Raw genomic sequence first — 24,886 nt, 5'->3', positions numbered from 1 at the left:
TTCCTGTAGTTAGTCCCTCCCCCTTTGGTTAGAATCACCTCCCAGGGAACACAGTTAACCCCTTCACCGCCCCCTAGTGTTAACCCCTTCACTGCCAGTGACATTATTACAGTAATCAATGCATTTTTATTGGCACTGATTGCTGTATTAATGCCAATGGTTCCAAAAATGTGTCAAAATTGTCTGATGTTTCCGCCATAATGTCGCAGTCACGATAAAAATCGCAGGTTGCCGCCATTACTAGTAAAAAAAATAAATAATAAAAATGCCATAAATCTATCCCCTATTTTTTAGACGCTATAACTTTTGCGCAAACCAATCAATATACGCTTATTGCGATTTTTTTTACCAAAAATCTGTAGAAGAATACATATCGGCCTAAACTGAGGAAAAAAATAGTTTCTATATATTTCTGGGGGATATTTATTATAGCTAAAAGTAAAAAATAATGCTTTTTTTTTTTCAAAATTGTCGTTCTTTTTTTGTTTATAATGCAAAAAATAAAAACTGCAGAGGCTATCAAATACCACCAAAAGAAAGCTCTATTTGTTGGCAAAAAAAGGACGTCAATTTTGTTTGGGTACAGTGTCGCACGACCGCGCAATTGTCAGTTAAAGTGATGCAGTGCTGAATCGCAAAAAGTGCTCCGGTCAGGAAGGGGGTAAATTCTTCCGGGGCTGAAGTGGTTAATGCAGATAAGGCACCAAGTGAGTTTAATTACAGCATTAATCAGTAATTCATATGTGTTCAGGTTTAGCCTAGGTTCACATTGGTCCGATTTGACATGTGATTTGCCATCAATAGCACTGTCTGAACTGGTGTGGCACCACAACGATTCTCAAACGTAGTTCCCGTACTACTTTCGGCGACTTTGGGTGCGATTTCAATAGACACCTGTGCAGATATCTACGAAATCGCCCCCTGAACCTGTACGATTTCTAACCCACAGCAATGTGAACCTACGCTTTAAGGGATGAGGTGGCAACCTATTGCTACTATGGAGGCACCAGGAAAAAGTTTTGCCTTTAGTTCCGCTTTAATCCCACAATTGTCTAAGAAAGAAAAACAATAAAACTAAAGCAGTTCGTATTTCAGTCTCCAACGGAATCGGCTAAACTTACTTTTCGAATTCTAAACACTCTTGGGGGGTTTTAGTGATTTGATACTTTCCGAGTTGAGCGCTGAGCCCACGTGTACTGTACACCACCCCCACACTATAGAACCGCGCTCATAAGGAAGGAACAAAGCAGCCCAGCGCGTCACCGGTAGGGGGCGGGCACATGACTGTGCGCATGTGCAAGGTTACCATTATTACTTACACTTGGCTCTCCTTCCTCAGAGAGCGGACGACTTGTGTGTGTGTAGTAGGTAAGCTGCATGTGAGACTACACGGGGTTATTTGGGGTTTTTGGCCGCTTACAAAGGTTATGATATAGTGTAGGAGCGTCACAATGCTGCATATGTGAGTGTGAAGTGGACACCTTTGATGTAGGACGAGGCCGTAGAGCTGTATAGTAGAGTGGGGTCTCCAGCGTGTAGTAATGAGGTATTATTTGCGGTGTATACTCGCCTTTAGCCTACCGTAGCCGAGTGCAGTGTGTGTGTGTGTGTGTGTCGGGCTATTGCCGAGGCTTTGTTTTGTTAGCCGTGCGTGTGTGTCGGAGTGAGCGAGGTGCGGCCGCCATTTTGTCTTTGTGACGCTGTTCTGATCTGTAGTCACGTGGTATTCCGCAGTCTCGTCTATCCGTGAGAAGAGAAAATGTCCGAAGGTGGGGAAGGGTACGTGGTGAAGATCCGGGGACTGCCGTGGTCCTGCTCTACAGATGAAATCGAAACGTTTTTCTCAGGTACTATGATTGGCATGGAAGCGCTTTTTTGTTTCTTTAAAATCTCGAGATGCCGGCTCTAGCTGATTTCACGTGTCTTCTTTCAGAATCGAAAATCCTAAACGCAGCACATGGCATCCACTTCATCTACACCAGAGAAGGAAGGCCGAGCGGGGAAGCGTTTGTGGAGTTTGAAACGGAGGATGATATCAACATAGCCCTAAAAAAAGACAGAGAGACCATGGGACATCGATATGTGGAAGGTAAGTGGTCCCTGAGATTGGGCTCTTCACTCAATGGGGTCACGTGGTGATGGGCGGCTGTATATTCAACTCCACACCTATAATCGGCACCTGAGTACCAACAACTCTAATATTCAAAGCAAACTCCCTCTGTCCATGTCTCCATGCTTTATTTTAAGAAATCTTTCTAAAACACCTCCCTTAGCAGCTGCCTCCATCTTGAGTAAGGGCAGATGATTCATGTAGCATTTACTTCCTTAAATCCATCTGCCCTTAGCGCATGCAGGTGGGAGTGCTTAACTGAGGAAACCCTGTCTTCCACGATGACTCTTGAGATGTATGACATCATTTGCCTAGGCCTGGAAGCCAGGAAGTAACGAAAACAAAGTTTTTAGAAACAAGTAAATATAAGTACAGGAGGTCCTTGAGTTATGAACACAATAGGGCCTGTAGTGTTTGCAAGTTGAAGTTCGCAACACTGCATTTGTAAGTGTAACTTCCGGTTGGAACACTGCATTTGTAAGTGTAATGTCCGCCCGTACATGGTTGTGGGATGTTCCAGGTGCTTGTTTGTTATCTGGGGCTCTTCTGGCCATGCAGTACTGCAGTATGGGAGGTGTCCAGAGGTATCCAGGACCAGTGTGGAGCACAAGTGGCCAACATTTGAGGCTGTTCGTAAGTAGAAGTTCGTAACTCAGGGCCTGCCTGTATATCGCTTTACTAATGGCAGCGTAAGGATAGTCAATATCTGAGAGAGAAGTTCTGCTTTTGCACTTACTGTTAAAAAAAAAAAAAAAAAGTGTATGCAGCATTTTCTGGACTCCTGACTCCAATTGTATAACCTAAAATGTGTTTTCAATTCAATGGAGGTGCAACTTATTTTTGTGCACCAAAAATGCAGTTTGTCATTTTAAAAATGCATTTGCAGCAGACTGCAGTGAGTTCTACAGGATTTAAAGGTGTGTGTGTGTGTGTGTTAAAAAAAAAAAAGTTACTAATTTCATAATTGACCAGTAACATAATGGGGTTAAAACTAAAATGAGCCCTTTTATAGTACAAAAAGAGCAAGTCACTACCGTAAATATTACTTTCACAGTTCTACCCCTTACAGTAGTGGTCTGCTCCCCCCCCCCCCCCCCTCACCAAAACTTTTTGGTTCAATATACATCAACGGAGAAGCTGCAGAAAAGCATGTAATGCATTTTTGCAGCAATGTGTTTTTTAATCTGCCCAACAACTAACTGCAAAAATGCAAATCGCAGCAAAATCACATTCGCAAAAATAAAAATGCACTGCAGAAACAGATCAAAAGCAAACTGCATAGGTGTGTACCGAGCCTTATGCTGGCCACACTGACCAATTTTCAGGTGAGAATATTCAGATGAAAAATCCTTATACATTCGCTGAATGAAAGAATGTGGTTTTGAAATTTTCACTTGTTAACATTCTGTTTTTTAAATAGAATGTAATTTCAGAACAAAAACCACATACACTGTCTGAAAATTCATTTTGACCAAGAAGTTTTCTATTTCCAAATTTTCCCGTCATTGTGGTTGAAAATGAACATCGGTTCGACCCCAGTAATGATTAGAAAATCGAACGTTCTTAATATGACTTTTTTTTTTTTTTTTTTTCCCCGACTAATTGAAACAATCGGCTAACTAATTGATTATGAAAATAATCGTTGCAGCTCTACACATCAACTGCTTAATAGGCTTGCATAGTGTTTGGGTTTTTTTTTTTTTTTTTCCTCTGCCTCCTTTTTTAGAGGAAGTAAACTCTACTACTGAATTTTACCTATAGGTAAGTAAGCCTATAATAAGGCTTGCATACAAGTGTAAATATCTCCTAAATGTGCACCATTTAAGAGATATTTACTGTGCATGCAGCCAGTGAAATCACTGGCGCATGCTCTCAAAGAACGTCTGCCTGACGTTTCTTCAAAGCCCTATGATGTCATCACGGCCACACAAACCCAGGACTGACTGCAGGGAAAAGGTCAGTGGTGTGTGGACTCCACTGGAGGGTGTCGTTCTGAAGTAAATATTTCATAATGAGCTAGTATACAATGTATACTAGCTCATTATGTCTTTGTCTTACAAGTGTTTATTTTCAAGAGTTTACAGCCTCTTTGATGTTCCCCATGAGCTCCCAAAACTTTCCTTCATCCCCTCTCGTTTTTGTTTGGAATGAGCAGTGCAGGTTAGTGGTCATGTATGTGCACTGCTCTATGCATGTGCCATAGCCCATCTTAGGAGTGAGTAAGAGGATGGCTACTTTCCTGGGGAAGAAAACCTCTTGCGCTGTGTGACTCACAGTACTTAACCCACGAAAGCTGCTGCTAGCACCCTAATTTCCCACAACAAATATAAAGATGGGAAAAATAAGATGCGCTGCTTTAAAAATGTAAGTTTTCAGTAAATAACATACAGCCCTCCTAACACATGTATCCAAATGAAATGCAAGAAATTAAGCAATAATGTGTATATACTTAATACTACATAGATAAAACGTGATCCAGTAGGATATCAATAAGCCCCCGTTCGCACTGATGTGCAACTTCAGAGTGATTGCAAAGCCGCAGATTAGTGTGATCTGCACTATCTGCTTTAATTGCGTCTTGCTAGTTAATTTTAACAGTCTGCAAGTTGCAATGAAATCGGCAACAAGTAGTGCAGGAACCGCTATCGCTGCATCATGAACAGTTGCATTGCTGGCAATGGGGTGCAACTTGTCATGTGATTTGGAACTGTTAAATCTCACTGGTGTGAACCAGGGTTAAACACCATACAGATGTAATAACACCTGTTAAATTATATAGTAATGGTGGTGTAAATCATCCAAACTAACCACACAAAAATTAATATAATGCAAAAAAAAATTCAATAAACACATATAGAGCTAATGAGTGAAAATAAGGGCAAATCACAATGGACTGATATTAGCTGACTCAGGGTGGTCACTTAAGACACTTCCACGGCTTTCAGTGCTGCTATTGCTGTGCTGAGATTCCAGACATTGTCAGCCCTTGCCTTGAAGCAATTGATTACTGATTGGTTCCTGATATGAAAATGTGGGTGTTTATACATATATATATCCCCATAATGACCTCCTTTTTGTTTTTAACAGTTTTCAAGTCTAATAATGTTGAAATGGACTGGGTTTTGAAGCATACTGGTCCTAACAGCCCTGACACTGCAAATGATGGCTTTGTTCGTTTAAGAGGCCTCCCATTTGGCTGTAGTAAAGAAGAAATCGTGCAGTTCTTTTCAGGTATGTTCTATGCTTAATGGAGACTTTCCTTGTAACTGTCCTAAAGTAAGAAGAGGTTCATTAGAAATAGGAGCTTTTTAAGTTTGTAGTGTAAATGCCTACTTTTTTTTTTTTTTTTTTTTTTTTTTTTTTACTTCATTACAGGGAAGCACTCGCATGATAAAGTAGTTGGCAAGGCTAAAGTGACTGCAATCACTGTTGCCAACATTACAGTACAGTGCTTACATTGTATGTTCCCTCTTTTTTTTTTTTTTTTTTTTTTTCTGACATTGGCACTCTGAATCCTTAGTAAAAAAAATGGTTTGAGTAGTTCCTGTGAGCTAAGGAACTTTTAATCCTTCTCTCCTCTCACCACCACCCCCTTTTGTGTGATTTTTTTTTTTTTTTTTTTGTCCTGTGGAGAATCCTATCTATCCGTCTGGACTGAGACAGCTGCTCCCCGCCCCTCCAGTGAGTGTAGGAGCAGAGCTGCTGATTGACAGTTAGCAGCTCTCTGCTCGGGCAGCTGTGAGAACTGAGCCTTTGGTGATGTTTGATCGCTCTGCTCTCAGTGTAGAGGCGCCGGGGGACAGATGCAGCATCCACCTAGGTAAGTATAATGGAGGAGAAACCCCCAAACCCATACTTAATCTTGCTGAATTCTCGCATCCTAAACTTTAGTATAGCCTAGTATTCATGGTTCCATTTTATATACACAGCAGAATAATTTTTTGGCAGTGTCGGGTACTGTTTTTTTTTTTTTTTTTTTTTTGTAATATTTTTTAGGAAATGTACATTTTCAGTTTCTAAGGTGTTATGAACTTGAATGATTGGGCTGATGCAAGTAACCAGCAGGTTTTGCAGCACCACACATATATCTATCTTTTTCAAATTTTTAAAGCTGTTTTTTTAAATTCACAAACACTTACCTGCAGTGATGTGTGTTCCGGTGGATGCTGTTTACAGTAGAAATCCTTGAGCCTCTGCCTCCAGTTATCAACCCCCACCCCACTCATCTTACAGTACTGTTGGGGTTAATTTATGTTTGGAGGACAGGCAGATGTGGTACACCTGCAATACAGAATGATTATAAAGGATTTTGACTGAATAACAGCAACCAGCATACGGGACACTTTATTGTAAGTACTAGTAGTGACCATGCACTCCCTTTTGTGGCTTCCTTTATAGACAAGGTGATGGCAACTTGAGGGAGCGCTTACTGGCTCGGTGTGTATATATTCTCTGTATAAATTACACTTGACATTAGCGAGCAAGCCTTATAGGTAAACAATCAAATTGCACCCACTTATGATGTGTGGGGATGTTAAAAAAAAAAAAAAAAAAAAAAAACCCTTACGTGCTGGTAACCACCTGCCAGTTTGATTGGCAACTCAAAAAAAGAAATGTGTTTTGCCCCCAAGCTTTCTCCCAGGGCTGAAACTTTAAAGGACAAGTTCACTTTGTAATGACTTCCATCTCTAGTGGTCAAAATGTGGTAGATTATCTGAGATGAAAAATACTGCATTTTGGCACTATATGGAAGCCATGGTAATAGAAAAAATACGGGGCAGCAATTCATGCAGCCATGATGTAAACTTCTGTGTTTTTGTTTTTGTGTTTTTTTTTTTTTTTTTTTTTTTTTTTTTTAATGGACCTCTTAATGTTTGCCTTTATTAAAACACAATTCCCCCCCCCCCATATCCTTAATGCTGAGTGCATTACAACGATCTAAACTATCCCGAAAGTGTCCTTTAGTGCATACTTGAAGTTCCTCTCCATTCCTATGGATGCCTTGTACTTCTCAGGATGGCTCGATTACAAATCATGCATAGGAATGTTTGGAAACCATGGCACGCATGCACACTAAAGCTATTCGGGTCTGTCCCTACATTCAGTGGGGAAATTAAGACAAGTTCGCTAGAAGCAGGCACACAACTGGTAATGCTTTTCTTTCTCGTGTTTAATATTGTATTGGCAGATTTGTGTTTTGTTTTGTTTTTTTTCCCCCACAAGATTTACTATTTATAAATGAAAACCGCTTAACTTGCAAATGCTTAATTTATTTGGAAAGTAATGTAGCTATGAGTAGAAAGGAGAATTGGTACTGCATGTTTTTGGTAAAAATGTTTTGCTGCCCTGAATGTGTACTGGTGTTTTAAGTATGTCTGGGTTTGTAAAATTTTAATGTTTACCCCCCCACTGGGGTTATTTGTCCTTGGGTTGAAGGGTTGGAAATCGTGCCAAATGGGATAACATTGCCGGTGGACTTCCAGGGGAGGAGTACGGGGGAGGCCTTCGTGCAGTTTGCTTCACAGGAAATAGCTGAAAAGGCTCTAAAGAAACACAAGGAGAGAATAGGGCACAGGTGGGGATGGATGGTTGGTTGTCACTTTTCTTATGGTATATAGTTTTGATAAAGAACATAAATTCTAATGTAAGTAGAGAACTTTGTAAAGTGTGAATTCAGCCTGGTTTTGAAAATAACATGTCCTGATATAAATCTGTTAGTGTTGCCATAAGAAAATGTGATACTTTTCTTGTTTTATATTTTAATGTTTATGGTGTAAAATTACTTTTGTCACAATGGGTTTATCTATTTGCACCCGTGATTGATACTACTTGCACAACATGGCTTTTAATTAAAAAGAAAAAAAAAAAAAGCCTTGTGATATACTTGCATAATGTTCATTGTAGTCGCTCATACCATTAAACAAAGACCACACAATTCATTTGATATACTGTAAATGTTTACTGGTTTTAGAAATTTTTTTTCTTTTTTTTTCTTTTTTTTTCTCTCTCTGAAGATCTGATTAACAAATGTTGTAAAGTCTTGTGTGTGGTGGTGTGTATGCTAATAATGCATCTCCCTACCCCCCCAAATCCCATATAGGTACATTGAGATTTTTAAGAGTAGTAGAGCAGAGGTTCGTACGCACTATGATCCTCCAAGGAAGCTCCTTGGCATGCAACGCCCAGGACCTTACGACAGACCAGGTGCTGGGAGAGGCTACAGTACGATGGGCAGAGGATTTGATCGTATGAGACGTGGAGCCTATGGAGGCGGTGAGTTCTTGCTGTACATTTCATGTTCTAGCTTATCGCATACATATTACTTCACCAAAGTGCTCCAAATGTATGTAACTGAAGGGTGCAAATGTATTAATCTACTTGTATTTAAAGCTATATACACCAAAACACTGCCATATTTTGCAGCTTGCCAGCCCTTAGATGAGGTTGTTGCGTTTTTTTTTTTTTTTTTTTTTTTTTTTTTTTTTTTTTTATGCACTGCATCCGAAAAATGAATCCGCTGTTTGGATTTGGCTGTGCAGGATTAGTTCCCTGCATATTACCTTATAATGGTGTTTAAAATATGACAAAGTGTAAGGTCACCTTTACAAAAAAAATCTATAAGGTTAACTTACACAGGACCCCGTGTCCTGCAGCACGGCGATCTCCAGTTTTGAGCCACGGAACGGCAGCCTCAGGGCTCGGGGGCTTAGAAATGACCTCTGCATTCACATGTCTTTCCTGCTGAGAGGATGGGCTACACAGGCTCTGATTGGTCGGTGCCGCCCATGTGGTGGTGCTGACCAATTAGAATGTTCCTAAACGTCCCTCCTCACAGGGTACATTTAGGAGATTAAGCTCCAGGGATTTCTTGGCCCCAGAGCCGTGAGGGGCTTCTGTCACCTTACAGATTTTTCTGTAAAGGTGAACTTGCCCTTTAAGAGCTTTCCACTCACTTTAATTCCAGTGGTCACCCTGGAAAAAAATGTAAAAAAAATGACTAAACTAGGATGTCCAATGTTCCCTTTTTTCTGGTGATTTTGACCAGTAAATACACCGTCTTGGGGTAGCTCTATCTATGGAGGCACAACAGACACTTGGCCTGTAGCTTTGTTACAGGAGGGGTAGTGTTAGCTGGACTTTACATAAGTGACTAAAGGATAACCTCAGCCAACACATTTTAGCCTGGGTTCACACTGTAGCGATGTGGGAACCAGTGCCGGTTCCCGCATTGCATCCTCTCCCATAGGCAGTTCACACTGCCTTCTGTGAACCTATGTGGGTGTCAATATAATGTTGATGATGCCCCCAGATCAATTCACAGATCGCAGTGGAAACTGGATTTGGACAAGAATCAGATCGCGTGGGTGAGAACACCTATGCGATCTGATTCTAGTGCGGGAAAAGTCTCTGCACCTTTGTGCAAATCCAGTGTGCGTTCAGATATAAAAACTGTATGGCTGAACTTTACATTGCATGCGTTCGGCAGTGCTGGTGCGAAGCACATGCAATGTCTGTTCGCTACAGTGTGAACCCGGGCTTAAGCAATTAAAGAAACTTCTTAATTCCTTCTGGGATTAAGGTTTTATATAAAATCTGACCATTGTAAGCACTCCCGTCAACGTTAAATTTGTCTTCACCGAGTTGTGGGGGAACTTAGAAAAACAAATATTGCTTTGTTAATGCTATTGAGACTGCATCGTGTGTGTGTGGTGTGTTTTTTTTTTTTTTTTTTTTTTTTAAACATGATTTTGCCTTTATTACCATATTATCAAACCTTTAACCCATGCAGTGCCAAGGGTATTTTGTCTGTGTGAAGTGGGGCTTTAAGGCCATATTCTCACTACCCTACATGGTAAACCCAGCATTTTACTGTGCCGTGTCGACTTATTTAGTGACTTATTCATGTCACCACACATCAGTGCTGTTGCGCTAAATTATGGTGACACGCACCTTCCAGGACCGTGTGTGGAGAAAATGCAGAAATTTTTTTTTTTTTCTGCAGTGTTTGTATTGTGAACAGGGCATATTAAAAAACTAGGCAGTTACTTGTGTTTTCTATCCAGAGCAGGAAAATCCAGGTCACCGCGAATAGTGTGAAAAAGACCAAGGGTTTTTTTTTTTTTCACATGTGAAGCGTTTAGCATGTTTGCAGTAGCTAAAAGGATATAAAAAAAAATGGGATAGTATAGCTAGGTGTGTAGAGGTTGTGCTCCAGTGGCTGGAGAGCATAGATGGTTGCAGGCAATAGCCGGAGCAGAGTGCCGTGTACTGGAGTTGAATTAATTCCTTTGAAAAGTAAGGTGGTTAATTGATGGGGATTGTGTTCTAACTGGCAAGTGTGGCTGCCAAATAGTGGTTGGTGTCTTGGCACCTTGGGATTAAAACCCAACATAAGTGTTGCATTAATTGTATTTCTGGAAAGCAAGTTCTTAGCAGGCTCCCTTCAGTGTTGTCAAAATTCTATCTCAAGATATGTATTTTTTTTTTTTTTTTATCACCTGACCAAATATTAGACCTCTTGCATAAGTGGCTAGTGTTCTAATGGGACCACATAGACCTGCATATTTTCCTGAGCAGTGAACCATTTCTATTAGGCCTCTTGCACACTGCAGCTTCAAGCTAAGTACAGCTTATTTTCTGTGCTAAAATACAGCCCATTAGTAATGTGCCTAATACACACACGTGTGTAAACAAGTGCATTCATTAAAAAAATAGAAAAATCCGCATTTTTTTTCTAGCAACTTGCACCTCGTACGAGATAATGCCTTTAACATTGTAAATGCAAGAATAAAAATGCACGTGCATGCATTCAACAAAATGTGGCTGAAAAAGTAGATGCTCAAACAGGAGTACCCTGTGCAAGATGCCTTAGTTTGTCTACTTTTAGGCTAACTGCATTTAACATTTTTGAGGTCCACTTTAAACCAGTTAGGCTCGGTTCACACTGGGGCGACTTGGGATCCGACTTGTACGCCCTCAAGTCGCCCCAGAAATAGTTTTGATGGGAGTTAACGCTAGTGTCTTAATAGACACTACTGAAGTCGCTCCGACTTCAGAGCGTACTCCCTGTATTACTTTGATCCGACTTGGTAGGCGACCTGTACCATAGAAATCAATGGAAGTCGCCTCCAAGTCGGATCTCTCTGTAAAGTCAAGCGACTTTGCAGGGAAAACCCCTCCCTCCCCCCCTCCCTCCCAGAGAGCTGATTGGCCACAGGCGAAGTCGCCTGTCATGGAGGCGACTTCAAGTCGCCTCGTAATTTGCCGAAGTCGCGTCGGAGTTGCGTCGAAGTCGCGTCGAGGTCGCGTCGAAGCCGCCGTGCAAAGTCGCGCTAAAGTCGTGTTGCCCATGTGTGAACCGACCCTTAGGCTGTTTTATTACATAAAATGAAGTATACAACTATATTTGTCACAATCTACAGGCATTCATACAGAATGTGTTTGTGTTTTTTTTTTTTTTTTTTTTTTTTTTTTGTAGGATATAGTGGCTATGAGGAGTACAATGGATATAATGAATATGGTTTTGGTGCAGAACAGAGATTTGGAAGAGGTATGTCAGGTGTGTGGGTTGGTTTATTTTTTCTTTATTCCCCCCATTCCCCCCCCCCCCCCCCCCCCCATGTTAATGTTGAACCCCCTTCCTTTTTTGTTTTATGGGTCCTCTTGTGACTGCTCTTTTCTCAACAGTGTCGGACAATAGGTATGGAGATGGTTCTAATTTTCAAAGCACTACAGGTCACTGCGTTCATATGAGGGGCCTTCCTTACAGGGCAACAGAGACAGACATCTATACTGTAAGTGAAGTACAATTTTAATTATCTTCAAATGGCTCTTAATGGGAGTTTTAACTCTTATCTCAAGTCCCAACCTGGATAACAACCATATCTCCATAGATGCTAATCCAGTAAACCTAGCCACTGTAATCTTCAATTGCTAATGCTCTACCCCACTAGCTGGTAGGATAAAAAGTGCTTTAATTACAGCTGTTAGATTTGCTGTAACCAGTATGTATATAATTTGGGCTTGGCTTTTGTTAGCGTTTTATTTTTAGTAACTCATTTCTAAATAGTTTCGCTCTCTCGCAAAACCAAATAAGAAATTTTAGCTTGTGTAAATGTATATAACTTTTTTTTTTTTTTTTATTTTTTTTTTTAGTTCTTCTCACCTTTGAATCCAGTAAGAGTTCACATTGAAATTGGGGCAGATGGCAGAGTCACTGGAGAAGCAGATGTTGAATTTGCAACACATGAGGATGCAGTGGCGGCCATGTCTAAAGACAAAGCCAATATGCGTAAGTGACTTCAGCTTCTAGTTGTGGTGAAAAAAGACATTTGATTACAGAACTTGGGTGCATTCTTACACCTTCTTGAGGTGCTAAAATGCCCCTCCCACTGCTTGTAAAGGCAATCTAGCGGCTAATTACTACACCTGCTGGCATCATTGCGGTATAACCGAAGTCCAGCAATGTACCAGTATGTTGCTGGCCCTTGTTGGGCATATATGTAATGTTCGTGGTGTGTGGTTGGTCCCAAGGCTACTGTCACATGGAAGGTAGTGATAAAAATAGCGCCTGAAAAACTCCTCCCATGCCACCCCAGTGTGAAAGCCCGAGTGCGTTCACACTGGAGCAGTGCGCTTACAGGACTTTACAAAAAGTCCTACAAGCAGCATCTTTTGGGGAGTGCTCTATACAACGTTCCTAAACCGCCCCTGCCCATTGAAATGCACGGGCAGCACTTCCAAAGCGCTGCAACACAAGTGGTTTTAACCCTTTCTTTGGCTGTTAAGTGCTGCTAAAATGTGCGGCGCTAGTGCAGCGTGGCCCCAGTGTGAAAGTGCCCTAGCTGATTCCTCCATTCATATTGATCGATGTGGATGAAGAATTCTCTGACGAGAAAGGGGCTAAACACAGGTGTTGGGTCTGATCCTGCTAACACTGTTTTTGGGGACACTATACTATTGAACGCTAATATACAGACGATACTCAAAAAATTAGAATATCGTGCAAAAGTTTATTTCACTAATGCAACTTAAAAGGTGAAACTAATGAGACTCATTACATGTAAAGCAAGATAGTTCAAGCTGTGATTTGTCATAATTGTGGAGATTATGGTTCACAGCTCATGAAAACCACAAATCCACAATCTCAGAAAATTAGAATATTGTGAAAAGGTGCAATATTCTAGGCTTAAAGTGTCCCACTCTAATCAGCTAATTAAGCCATGACACCTGTAAAGGGTTCCTGAGCCTTTAAATGGTCTCAGTCTGGTTCTGTAGGAATCGCAATCATGGGAAAGACTGCTGACTTGACAGTTGTGCAGAAAACAATCATTGACATGCTCCAAATGGAGGGAAAGCCTTAAAAGTTTAATGCAGAAGTTGTATGTTCCCAAAGTGCTGTATCAAAGCACATTAATAGAAAATTATATGGAAGGGAAAAGTGTGGAAGAAAAAGATGCACAAGCAGCAGGGATGACCACAGCCTGGAGAGTATTGTCAGGAAAAGGCCATTCAAGTGTTGGACTTTCACAAGGAGTGGGCTGAGGCTGGAGTCAGTGCATCAAGAGCCACCACACAGATGGATCCTGGACATGGGCTTCAAATGTCATATTCCTCTTGTCATGCCACTCGTGAACAACAAACGTCAGAAGCGTCTTACCTGGGCTAAAGAAAAACGGACCTGGTCTGTTGCTCAGTGGTCCAAAGTCCTCTTTTCTGATGAGAGCAAATTTTGCATCTCATTTGGAAACAAAGGACCCAGAGTATGGAGGAATAATGGAGAGGCGCATACTGCAAGATGCTTGAAGTCCAGTGTGAAGTTTCCAGTCTGATTTGGAAGCCATGTAATCTGCTGGTGTTGGTCCACTGTGCTTCATTAAGTCCAGGGTCAACGCAGCAGTCCACCAGGAGATTTTGGAGCATGTCATGCTTCCTTACACAGACCAGCTCTATTGGGATGCTGACTTCATTTTCCAGCAGGACTTTGCACCTGCCCACACTGCCAAAAGCACCAAAAACTGGTTCAATGACCGTGGAATTACTGTGCTTGATTGGCCAGCAAACTCGCCTGACCCCCATAGAGAATCTATGGGGCATTGCCAAGAGAAAGACCTGAGACAGAACAATGCAGAAGAGCTGAAGGCCGCTATTGAAGCATCCTGGTCTTCCATAACACCTCAGCAGTACCACAAGCTGATAGCTTCCATGCCACACCGCATTGAGGCAGTAATTGCTGCAGAAGGGGCCCAAACTGAGTACATATGCATGCTTTTCAGATGTCCGATATTCTATGTACAATCCTTGTTTTATTGATTGCATGTTATAATCTAATTTTCTGAGATTGTGGCTTTGTGGTTTTCATGAGCTGTAAGCCATAATCGCCACAATTATGACAAATCACGGCTTGAACTATCTTGTATATTAGTTTCACCTTTTTTTTAAGTTGCATTAGTGAAATTAACTTTTGCTCGATGGTCAACTTTTTTTTTTTTTTTTTTTTTGAGTATCACCTAATAGTTCTGATCAAGGATATTGATCTGTTTAGACACTGTATAAGTAATGGAGGTTTATTGTGTCTCTGATAGTGTTACTGACAATCAAAGGGTTAAAACTTGGGTGTGGTTGGGGTGCGATCAGGGGTTAAATGTGCCTATCGAGGTGTTTTTACTGTGTGCTGCTTTGACCATTCTCTTTGGAATCAAAGGGCTCCAGGAGAGAAGATCTTGTCATTGCCTGTGTGTTGTAAACACAGGCACGTGCTGATCTCTGATCTCTGATTTGCTAGGATCGATCAGCAGATCCAGGGCAAAAATCATTGGCCTAGACCTGTTGAGTGATCAGTACTAGGACAAATCACGTGCACTGGCATTTTGCTCAGATTTGCAGTGATTTATAACAACCTGGATGCTAATGTAATATGCTACACACGCGGCCTCTTATTTTGTATTATCCATATGGTATCTTGCTGATCTGTTCCTTTCTTCTTCTCTAGCTATTCTATGCCTAAACTGCTTGTGAATTGTTTTTAAAAGATGGGTGTCCCATCAGATGGAATGGGGAGAACGCGACAGGGAGGGGGTCACACTGTTCTATTAATGCAAATATAGGAGCATAATGACATGGTAACAGGGAGGTAAGAAAAGTCTGACTCCTGGTTCAGCTGAAGCCATAGAGCATGGGGGGGCTAAGGGTCCTTTCACACAGGCTTGTCCTTGTACGGACTTTATCTTGCTCAGCGGGGATGGATCTGCTGAGCAGGCAGATGACAGGTCCATCTCCACTCACTGTGCAGCGACAGACTTGTCAGAGCCCTACTGTCTATAGAGATCGGATGAAAACCGACCACCTGTTCGTTTTCATCAGATCCGATTCTCCAGACGGATGGAAATCAGGGTTTCTATCTGTCTGGATTTCACGGATCGGATACCGACTGATGTCAGAACATATCACCGCTGACATCCGCCCCTCCATATAAGTGCATGGAGCGTCCGATCAGGTCCACCTGAAACTGAGCACCTGTGTGAAAGGGGCCTAACACTTTATTTAAAAAAAAAAAAAAAAAAAAACATTTTGATCTGGAATTACTGCTGGTAGTTATGTATTAGCAGATTTAACTACACTAACAAATTGAAGCCAAACCCTAGCTCACACCTTAAAATCGGTTACAGCAAAGTTTTTTTTTTTTTTTTTTTTCTTTCTTTAGAACACAGATATGTCGAGTTGTTCCTTAATTCAACGGCTGGTGGAGCTGGTGGTGCATATGGTGGACAGATGATGAGTGGTCTTGGTATGTATTAGAAAATCCTTGCTCCAGATACTAGATCTAAAGTGGCAAATGTACCATTTAAAAATGGGAATTGAATTTTTGGGGCTCATGCAAACAAACATATTTACATACAGCCTAAAATACACCTGTTTGCGGCATCTGGGAGTCACAGCTGCCATGTAATTATCCCCATTAATTGCAAAATACACATGTATACTGACAAATGTATCTGGCTGTACTTTCCTTAATGTACACGTTTCACATTCATTAAGTTACACCCATACTTATACCCACGAACAGTGCATTTTGTATTTCATCCTGATCGTCAGAGTTGCACAACAGCTGAGGTGTCTGAGCACCACAAATACAAGCATAGTTTGTTATACGTCGGTGTGTGCCCTTAAAGTTATGGGTTCCAGTTCCTCTTTTAAATTGCAATCTAGATTTCTGTGCTCGGTCAATTGGCAGTTATAATTCTAAAGAACACCATCCAACCCTTTATCTAAATGTTATAAATATAAATTATGGAAAACTATATAAAAGTTCTATGATCGAGTATATAATCCAAGGACTAATTCTCTCGAGATAGGGAATGTTGGCACATGTGAGCATGAAATACTCCCATCAGTGTAGAAAATATTTATTTTATTTAAATACTTTATTACAGAAACATTAAACACATAACATACTAAAATATTCCCAGCCAGCCTACTCCTATCATTTTGGCTTAATGATCCTATTGGCCATCTAAGTTCCACTGACCTATCAGTCATGTCACACTGGGGGGTGAGTGTGTATGTTGCAAACAAGATGGGGTCTGTAGGTTTAACTTTTTTTTTTTTTTTTTTTTTAATTTGTTGTAGAAAACTGGGGTCCTTTCACACATGGCATGTCTGTTTCGACAGACTCCGCTTATTCAGCGGGGATCGATCTGTTGATCTCCGCTGAGCTTACAGTTAAAGACCTGGCCCGGGGGGTGCAGCATCTAAAAACAAGCTATGTGGGGTCCCATTCCTATGGGATTTATTGTTTCGGCCGTGATTTGGATTCAGTTCTTGACAGAACTGAAGATAAAAAGGTCCTTTCCCGTCAAGAAGAAACAGTCAAATGGTGTGGGGGTTTTTTTTTTTTTTTTTTTTTTTTTTCTTCGTCGTCCAAAGGGCTCAGGAACAAAGCAATACTTGAGAGAGAAATTGGTCAGGGCAGAGGGGAAAAGGCAAAGGAAGTGTCTTTTTCCATCCTTCTGCATCAACCAGCAAGACAGTGACAGCCGGTTACAAGTGGGGGGGGAAGACTCAAGTTTTCTCCCCTATTGGGCAAGCATGACAGAAAACCAGTATATTCTGAGCATGCTGGCCCAAGGTTACAAAATAGAATTTTCGGATCACCCCACCAGAAAGGTACTTTATAACAAACCTACCAAGAGATGCAACAAAGGCCCTAGCTATGAAGAACCTGTTAAAGGAACTGATGAAACAAGGGGTTGTGACTCAGGTTCCACTGGGGGAGCATTATCAGGGATTCTATTCCCATATATTCCTGATAAAGACATACGGACGTTTTCGATTAATCTTTAACTTGAAACCTCTAAACAGATCAGTCCTATACAAGAGGTTAGAAACCTTTTGACAAAATGCTTCATGGCATTGATCGACCTTCGAGAAGCAGAAGGGTCCTCAAATTGGGGGGAACATTTCGCATTTGATGCCTTCTCTCCAATTCTCCAGGGTTTCCATGTCCTGGTTCTATCAGACAGTGTCACTACCATAGCCTACCTGAACAAGCAGGGGGGCACAAGAAGCAAAACTCTTCAGTTGCTTCCATTAAAGTTCCTAGGTTGGGCGGAAAATAATTTGTCTTTATCAGCCGTCCGCCTCCAAAGGCACTCTAAACGTAGTGGCAGATTTTCTGAGCAGAAGACTGATTCAAGAGGCAGAGTGGAGCTTGAATCCTGAAGTTTTTGCAACGATCACCAGGGTCTGGGGCCAGCCACAAGTGGCTGGCCCCAGGCCCTGGTGATCAAAGAAAATGCGCAGCTCCCCAAATTTCTTTTCTATTCACAGAAATTACAGTTCTCGGATAGATGCTTTGACGCAGCCTTGGAACTTTCAGCTGGGTTGTGCCTTTCCCCTGTTCCAGCTAATCCCGTTAGTATTGAGAAAAATACAAAGGGAAAAGGTGTCAGTAATTCTGATTACTCCATTTTGTCCAAAAAAAGCATGGTTTACCACCGTTCTGCAGATGGCAGTCAAACCATCTTGGCAGCTGCCTCTCCGGTGAGATTTACATCTGCAGGGTCTGATGCATCACCCGGAGGTGGCCAGACTCGCTGCCTGGTATCTGAGGAGCAGTTGTTAAGAGTCAAAAGTCTGTCGGAGCCCTTAGTAACCACTTTACTTTCCAGTAGGAAAACTGTAACCAGAAAGATTTGCGCTAAATATTGAAAGGACCTACAACTCCTGGTGTCATTTGACAAATGGAATGGTAGAAAATTTAGTGTCAGTTTTGGAATTCCTTCATAATGGAGCAGACAAAGGCCTTTCAGTCAGCACACTTAAAGTGCAAGTGGCCGCGTTGGGAGTTTTTCATGGAGAGACCAGTCTCTTCTGAGCCCTTGGTCACAAGATTTTTCAAGGCACTTACTAGATCCAGACCAGCTTCAGCTAAGCATTTTCCCAAATGGGATCTATCAGTGGTCCTACAAGCCCTCACAAAGGAAACTTTTGAGCCACTACAAGCGGTATCGCTGAAGAATCTAACCTTTTTAAGACTTTATTTTTAGTTGCAATCACATCGACAAGGAGAATTGGTGAGCTGCATGCCTTATCGGTTAAAGAACCCTTTTCATCTGTCTACACTGATAGAATTATAATAAACAGATCTGGGGTTTTTTCCAAAGGTAGCGTCAGCTCACAACAAGTTGCAAGAGATCATCCTACCAACCTTTTTGTTCAAACTCTTCAGGGGGAAAAAAAAACAATTCCACAATTTGGATGCAAGAAGAACTGTTACATTACCTTGAAATCGCAAAGGATTTTCAGTCTTCGGACTCTGTACTGTTTTCAGGCAAAAAAGGCCACCAAGCTTCAAAGGGGTCAATAGCTAGATGGCTTAAATCTGCTATTCTGGCAGCCTTTTCTATCGGCTTTCTCCCCTGCTGGGAATTGGAGCACATTCTACCAGGGCTCAAGCCACTACATGAGCAGAAAAAGCTGGTGCCACCCCCAGATCAAATTTATAAGACGGCTACATGGTCAAGTTACTTAACATTTGTCTGTCGTTAGACTGGACCTTTTGGCAGAAAGGTCCTGCAGGCTGTGGTCCCTCCCTGGTGGGTAAGCTGCCCTAAAAGACGTTAAGGGAAAATTCAAGTTAGACTTACCGGTAACTTGTTTTCTAGGAGTCTTTCAGGACAGCAGCAACCCACTCTTGTTTGATTTTTATGTTGTGACTAACCATTTTCTGATTGTGTTCCAGCTTGGGCTGGAGGTTCTCCACCACTACTACTAACATGTGGGAAGGAGCCTTTATTTTTAAAGTTTGGAGGTGTTTCCTGATAAGTGGGTGGAGCCATGCTCTCAGGTGCTGTCCTGAGACACCTGGAAAACAAGTTACCGGTAAGCCTAGCTTGAATTTTTGTTTCTAAAGACCTATGATCATTCATGGGCGGAGATCCCACAGGAACAATAGAGTAATTTTTTCTACAACAAATAACACCAACTACAACAACAAAAGGACGTTCCTGCTAAACATGGATGAATGAGAATTTATAAGACCTTTTCTTACCATACAAATGATTTACACCTTGGCTTCTTGATGGATTATTTTTTTTATTTTTCAGTCAATACAAGTTTTTAGGAATGCCCACCCCCTCTATAAAACAATGTGTGATAAAATATGCGCGTAGACTGACAGGTCTGTGGACCTTGGATGCCCAATAGGATCATTAAGCTAAACAATGGGAGCAGGCTGGCTGGGAATATCTTAAATGTGTGTGGGGTTTTGTTCTTTCTGCAATAAAGTCAAATATTTTGTACACTGATGTGAGCATTAAATACTCCCGTGTGCCCGCATTCCCTGTCTCTCTGAAGATATTAGTCATTGGGTTATATAACTTATCATAGAGGTGTGTGTGTTTTTTTTTTTTTTTTTTTTTTATATGTTAGAGATGTTTTTTTAATTATGTTGGAGAGAGGGGTTGAGCTCAATCCACATCTTGAATGGTGGTGTTCTTTGGCTTTTAGTGGTGTGGCTCCCCCACACCTAACTATAGGGATTAGCCTCTGAACCTTGTAGGACTCTGTATAGTGTCATGTATTTTTTTTTTTTTTGTGTACATTTATAAATCTCCCATCTCTATCTTGCTAACAGCTGTAGTAATTATGCAGCTACCCCCCCCATTTATTTTAATTGGTGGTCTCTTTAGACTCCAAAGACCCCTTTTCTGTCTTTTGGGCATCCAGAGCATTTGCATGCGCTGCACCCTCTGGGATTTACACTTGTGTAATTCAATCTAGGGAATGTAATAGTTGCTGATGAAGGTGGGTTTCCTGCGAACTTTAATATATGTAGCGTTCTTGGGTAAAGGTGAAACTATTTCAGCTTACACAGAACTTTCCTAGTGTATTCAAGACGAGAAATAAAGGGACAGAGCCACTGTCACCTGTCAAATGATCTGTCCCTCATGCTAGAAATTTTGTAACATTGTGATGGAATTGGCTTTTAAAATGGAGCCTTACGTTTTTAAGCTTTATGAATGTATGTCTTATTACTTTACTGAAAACTGTGTAGTCTTTAATAGAAATTAAGCTAATTTTGTGGGGGGGTTTTTTTTTTTTTTTTTTTTTTTGCATTAAAACAGGTACGCAGTCAAATTATGGCAGCCCTGGGTCCCAGGCTTTGAGTGGCAGCTACGGTACAGGATATGGAAATCAAGCTAGTTTAAGTGGTTATGGTAACTATATTACTTTTAATAAAATGTAGGCTATGTGCTGCATGTTAACCTGGTGGAGTATGCATTTTGAAGGGTTTTTATTCTTCACACTTGCAACTGCTTGTTTCTTTACTATTTTGAATATAAGACTTTCAGGTACAATTAGACTCCTTTCACACTGGAGGCGTTGCTTTAAAAAAAAAAAAAATCTGAAGAGAACCTCAGCTGCAAAACCCAGTGTGAAAGCCTGAGTGCTTTCACACTGGGGCGCTGGCAGGGCGTCAAAGTCCTGCCAGCAGCTTCTTTGCAGCGGTGCAGTGGTGTTTTTTGCGGGTGGATTTTACCCTTTTCGGCCGCTAGTGGGGGCTTGGCAAAGGCCAGTTTGAGTAGCAGTCAGGTACAGCAGCATCTCTGTAATTGCCTACCAATGACCAGAGATCACAAGCAGAGCTGCCACTATAATCTATTACAAAGTTGCTAGGGTGACATAATCCTTGTAACCTGCAGGAGAGTAGTATGCAGAATTGTATTTCTGTGTAGAAAACTGTATTCAGACCAACATGCTACTAGGTAATACCTCCAATGGTAAATAAACTCAAATCTCAAATCTGCAGCTTGAAAAAACTTGCCCCCAAATATATAGGTATCGAACAATAGACACTGGAGAAAACCTAAATCCTCAAATTATAAACTGGCCTTGTGTCTAAAGTTATTATAACTCAAAAGATCATCATTCAGTGCGTATGTGTCTTCTAACCATTTCATGAATGTTTCATACAATTGACATAATTATTGCGTAAGCTCGAATGAACTGTGAAAAGAATAAAAGTGCAAATGGCTCCCCGTCCTCTTAATCCACCACTGTGCACAGAGCAAACTACAAAATTAACTGACAAATTTGCAACCCCTGGATTTTATGGGGTATTGGAAATATATTCCGGTTACCAGATATTCCCCTCTGTTCTCCACCAGTCCAACCATCGGCACCTTAAGGGAGCTGTAAAGGCAGAAGGTTATTAATAATAATATTGTTTATCAATGTATTCTTTGCATTAAGATAAACCTTCTGTGTAGCAGCCTCCTCAGCACCCCCTAACTACTTACCTGAGTCCCTTCTCTCTCCAGCGATGTCTAAGCCACCTGGGACACGCCTCCAGCAGTGGCGCCATTGGGTCCTGAGTCAGCCAATCGGGGGGAGGGGGGCCAGATTGGGGCTCCATGTCCGAATGAATACACGGAGCTTGGGTGCCCCCATAGAAAGCTGCTGGCTGTGGGGGCACTCGCTAGGTGGGAGTAGCAAAGAAGGACTCGAGAAGAGGAGGGTCCGGGCTGCTCTGTGCAAAACAAACTGCACAGAGGAGGTAAGGATAACGTGTGTACATTGAGACTGTTGGTTTTTACTCCTTTAAAAACATAAAATTTTACAAGTGATTGTAAAGGTAAAATTAAAAAAAAAAAAACTTTTGCAGTTTTTCCCCGAACCTGCTCTTCTGGGGTCCCCAGGCGGCTCTTGCAGCTACTCCCCACATCTGATAACCCCCTCTGGAGCACGGCCGCAAGGTAACCCCCTCAGGGAAGTTCTTCTCTAAGTCCAGCATTCAGCGTCCATAGAGGCCGAATGCAGGACTTGGGCCCCGGTACTCGCGTTATTGGATTTGATTGACAGCAGTGGGAGCCAATGGCCTCCATATACACAATCCTATACCCACAGTTCTTCCAGAGGAAGGCAAAGAAGCACATGTAAAGCATGATCTTGTATGTTCCGGGCTGGGGGCTACCACTTTGTCTCCAGGAGGCAATTGGATATTCCCTAGATCAACAAGGTTTCCTATAAAATATTTAAAATCCTGTTTTAATGTTGTGCAGTTAAGAATGCATCAGCTCTTTTAAAAGAGATTTTGGGGTTGCTATTTTGTGTAGGCATGCTATTAAACTGTTGTCCCTTACTATTTGTATGCTTATTCACTTGGAATGGGTATGTACACAAATTGAGTAGGGCCTTCATTGTTTTTTGGTCCATGACTTGTTCAGTAGTGCAGCATGAGTATGTATGACCACCCATTTAAAACAAAAAGTGACAAATTAGTGCCTTGATTTGCTTTAGGTTTCCAGTAGGAGTGACTCAAAGGAGTGTTGCCATAGAAGCTATGGTCATTTGAATACTAGAAGAACCTCATTTTTGGGATCTGGGGCTTTCTGACATGGGTGAAAATCCCTTTGCTATTCCTGCTTTCCAAATACAATGCTGTTTTTAACTACCCTGACGTTTTGACAATCTTTGCTTTCAGCCATGTAAATAGGATTACTTCTCATGCAGTTATCTGTAGCCCTGAATCACTCTTAATGGCATAGCAATACAGATGTTAATAGACAAACTTTTAAATGACTTGCATTTTTTTTGTTGTAGGTAACCAGAGTGGACTAAACAACAGTTACTATGGCAGTGGAAGACAAGGATCAATGGGTGTAAATGGGATGGCTGGGATGTCTAGCAACATGAGCATGAGTGCTGCATGGGGAATGTAAACCTAGGGAAAGGGTGTTTGGTTTTTTTTTTTTTTGGTTTTTTTTTTTTTTTTTTTATTTAGGACTGAGCTGATGCTTATCATGGGATGATATATATATATTTTTTTTTTAATAAACTGAAAGGGTAACTGTACGTCCCAGCTAACCTACCTTTCCCTTCCCCATGCTACCTATAATCTTCTGTACCTGCCTCACACCAGTGGGCAACTCAGTGCAGTGCATGCACTTCCTCTTCTGTAGGGTATAATACAAAAGCAGTCCTCTTCTTTCAAGCCTGCAGGTTTACAGTGACATTTTTTGTTAAGGGGGTGGGAACTATTGGGGGGGGGGGGCGCACAAGTATACGCGGTGTCATAGTTCTTCACTGGTTCCCCTGCTGGTTTGAGAGAAGTGATCTAGGTAGCTTGTGGGAGGAAACTATTGGGTTACATTACCGTATAGTCACCCTTTAATATTTCAGTATTCAAAATGTCAGATGCTCTTTTACAACTAAACAGGCCAATTTCTGCCATTTGGCTTTTGTAGGACAATTGTAAAAAATAAACAAACTTAGCTGTGTTACTGTTTTGTTTCTGCGATGCTTAATAATGTAAACATGAGTTTTTGTTTGTATTTTAATCCACTTTTGATTCCCTCTTTATGGCCTTTTTTGTTTTTTATTTTAGCTTGTAATATTTGTGGCTCAACATTGCCCAATAAATTTTGCAAAACCCAACTTAATTTGTGCCATGTCTTGAATTTTTTTTTTTTATTTAAAAAAAAAAAATTGTATATTGTACATATTTGTATGCTTTTTGGAACATTTGCCTGAATTTCTTAAATGTGTTCAGTTGACCAGCAAGGCTTTCTCATACAAGTCTATTGGGGAGCAAAACCCACTAAATGCATGTTAAGTCATCGAATGAATTCTGAATGATCTAAATGTCAGATGCTGTCAACACAAAGGCCTTGTCTTGGTCTGCCTCATAGTAGAAGTGGTAGAGCAGATTTTGATGCAGATTAGTTGCTGGCAACTTCCTATAGGAAGTTTTATTAACTACTTGCCCACTGGGCATTTGTACCCCCTTCCTGACCAGGTTAATTTGCAGCGCTGTTGCACTTTGAATGACCATTGCGTGGTCATGCAACACTACCCAAATTTTTTTTTTTTTTTTCCACACACTAAAGCAGGCCATACATGTTTGAGTTTTGAACGAATTTTCTTTTCAAAATCAGAAGGTTCGTCTTTTTTTTTTTTTTTTTTTTTTTTTCCAATGATTCCACAATTGATTTTCGAAATTCAGCTGACCAAGCCTTCAATTTCACCTCATGTTGCTACTGAAAATAATTTTGTGGCCGGGAATCTTTTTTTTTTTTTTTTTTCTCAGTAAATTTTCTTTTATTACTTATCTTGCACGATTCTCCCATCATTGATTGATTAGAAAATCGTTTGTTTTTCTAAAAATTTCAAACATGTCCGATTCCTCAAATGTGATTGCTGCACGAAAATCAGCTGTTGCTGCAGCCCACTAATGGTGTGAAATTCGTACGCAAAATTCTGGGTTTTTTATTT

General features: G+C 41.1%; 1 protein-coding gene across 3 annotated transcripts; it reads left to right on the top strand.

Annotated features, from left to right (window-relative positions):
- The first annotated feature begins 1,228 nt into the window (after positions 1 to 1,228).
- On the top strand, positions 1,229 to 24,049 carry LOC141132395 (heterogeneous nuclear ribonucleoprotein H2-like). 3 transcript variants are annotated; one of them, XM_073620733.1, is made up of 12 exons: positions 1,229 to 1,368; positions 1,735 to 1,847; positions 1,934 to 2,089; positions 5,198 to 5,341; positions 7,547 to 7,685; positions 8,211 to 8,383; positions 11,589 to 11,660; positions 11,798 to 11,904; positions 12,266 to 12,401; positions 15,813 to 15,896; positions 20,737 to 20,829; positions 23,216 to 24,049. In XM_073620733.1, the coding sequence occupies exons 2-12, from the start codon at positions 1,760 to 1,762 to the stop codon at positions 23,332 to 23,334; spliced, it is 1,311 nt and encodes a 436-aa protein (XP_073476834.1). In that variant the 5' UTR covers positions 1,229 to 1,368; positions 1,735 to 1,759; the 3' UTR covers positions 23,335 to 24,049. The 3 variants fall into 3 exon arrangements, with proteins under 3 accessions (XP_073476834.1, XP_073476832.1, XP_073476833.1); XM_073620731.1 differs by having other exon boundaries at positions 11,589 to 11,669; XM_073620732.1 differs by having other exon boundaries at positions 1,268 to 1,368; positions 1,717 to 1,847; positions 11,589 to 11,669.
- Positions 24,050 to 24,886: the final 837 nt, after the last annotated feature.

The sequence above is a fragment of the Aquarana catesbeiana genome, linkage group LG03 (assembly GCF_042186555.1).
Source record: "Aquarana catesbeiana isolate 2022-GZ linkage group LG03, ASM4218655v1, whole genome shotgun sequence".
Lineage (NCBI taxonomy): Eukaryota > Metazoa > Chordata > Amphibia > Anura > Ranidae > Aquarana > Aquarana catesbeiana.
Note: the sequence above shows the minus strand (reverse complement) of the source record. Positions and strands in the feature narration are given on the sequence as shown.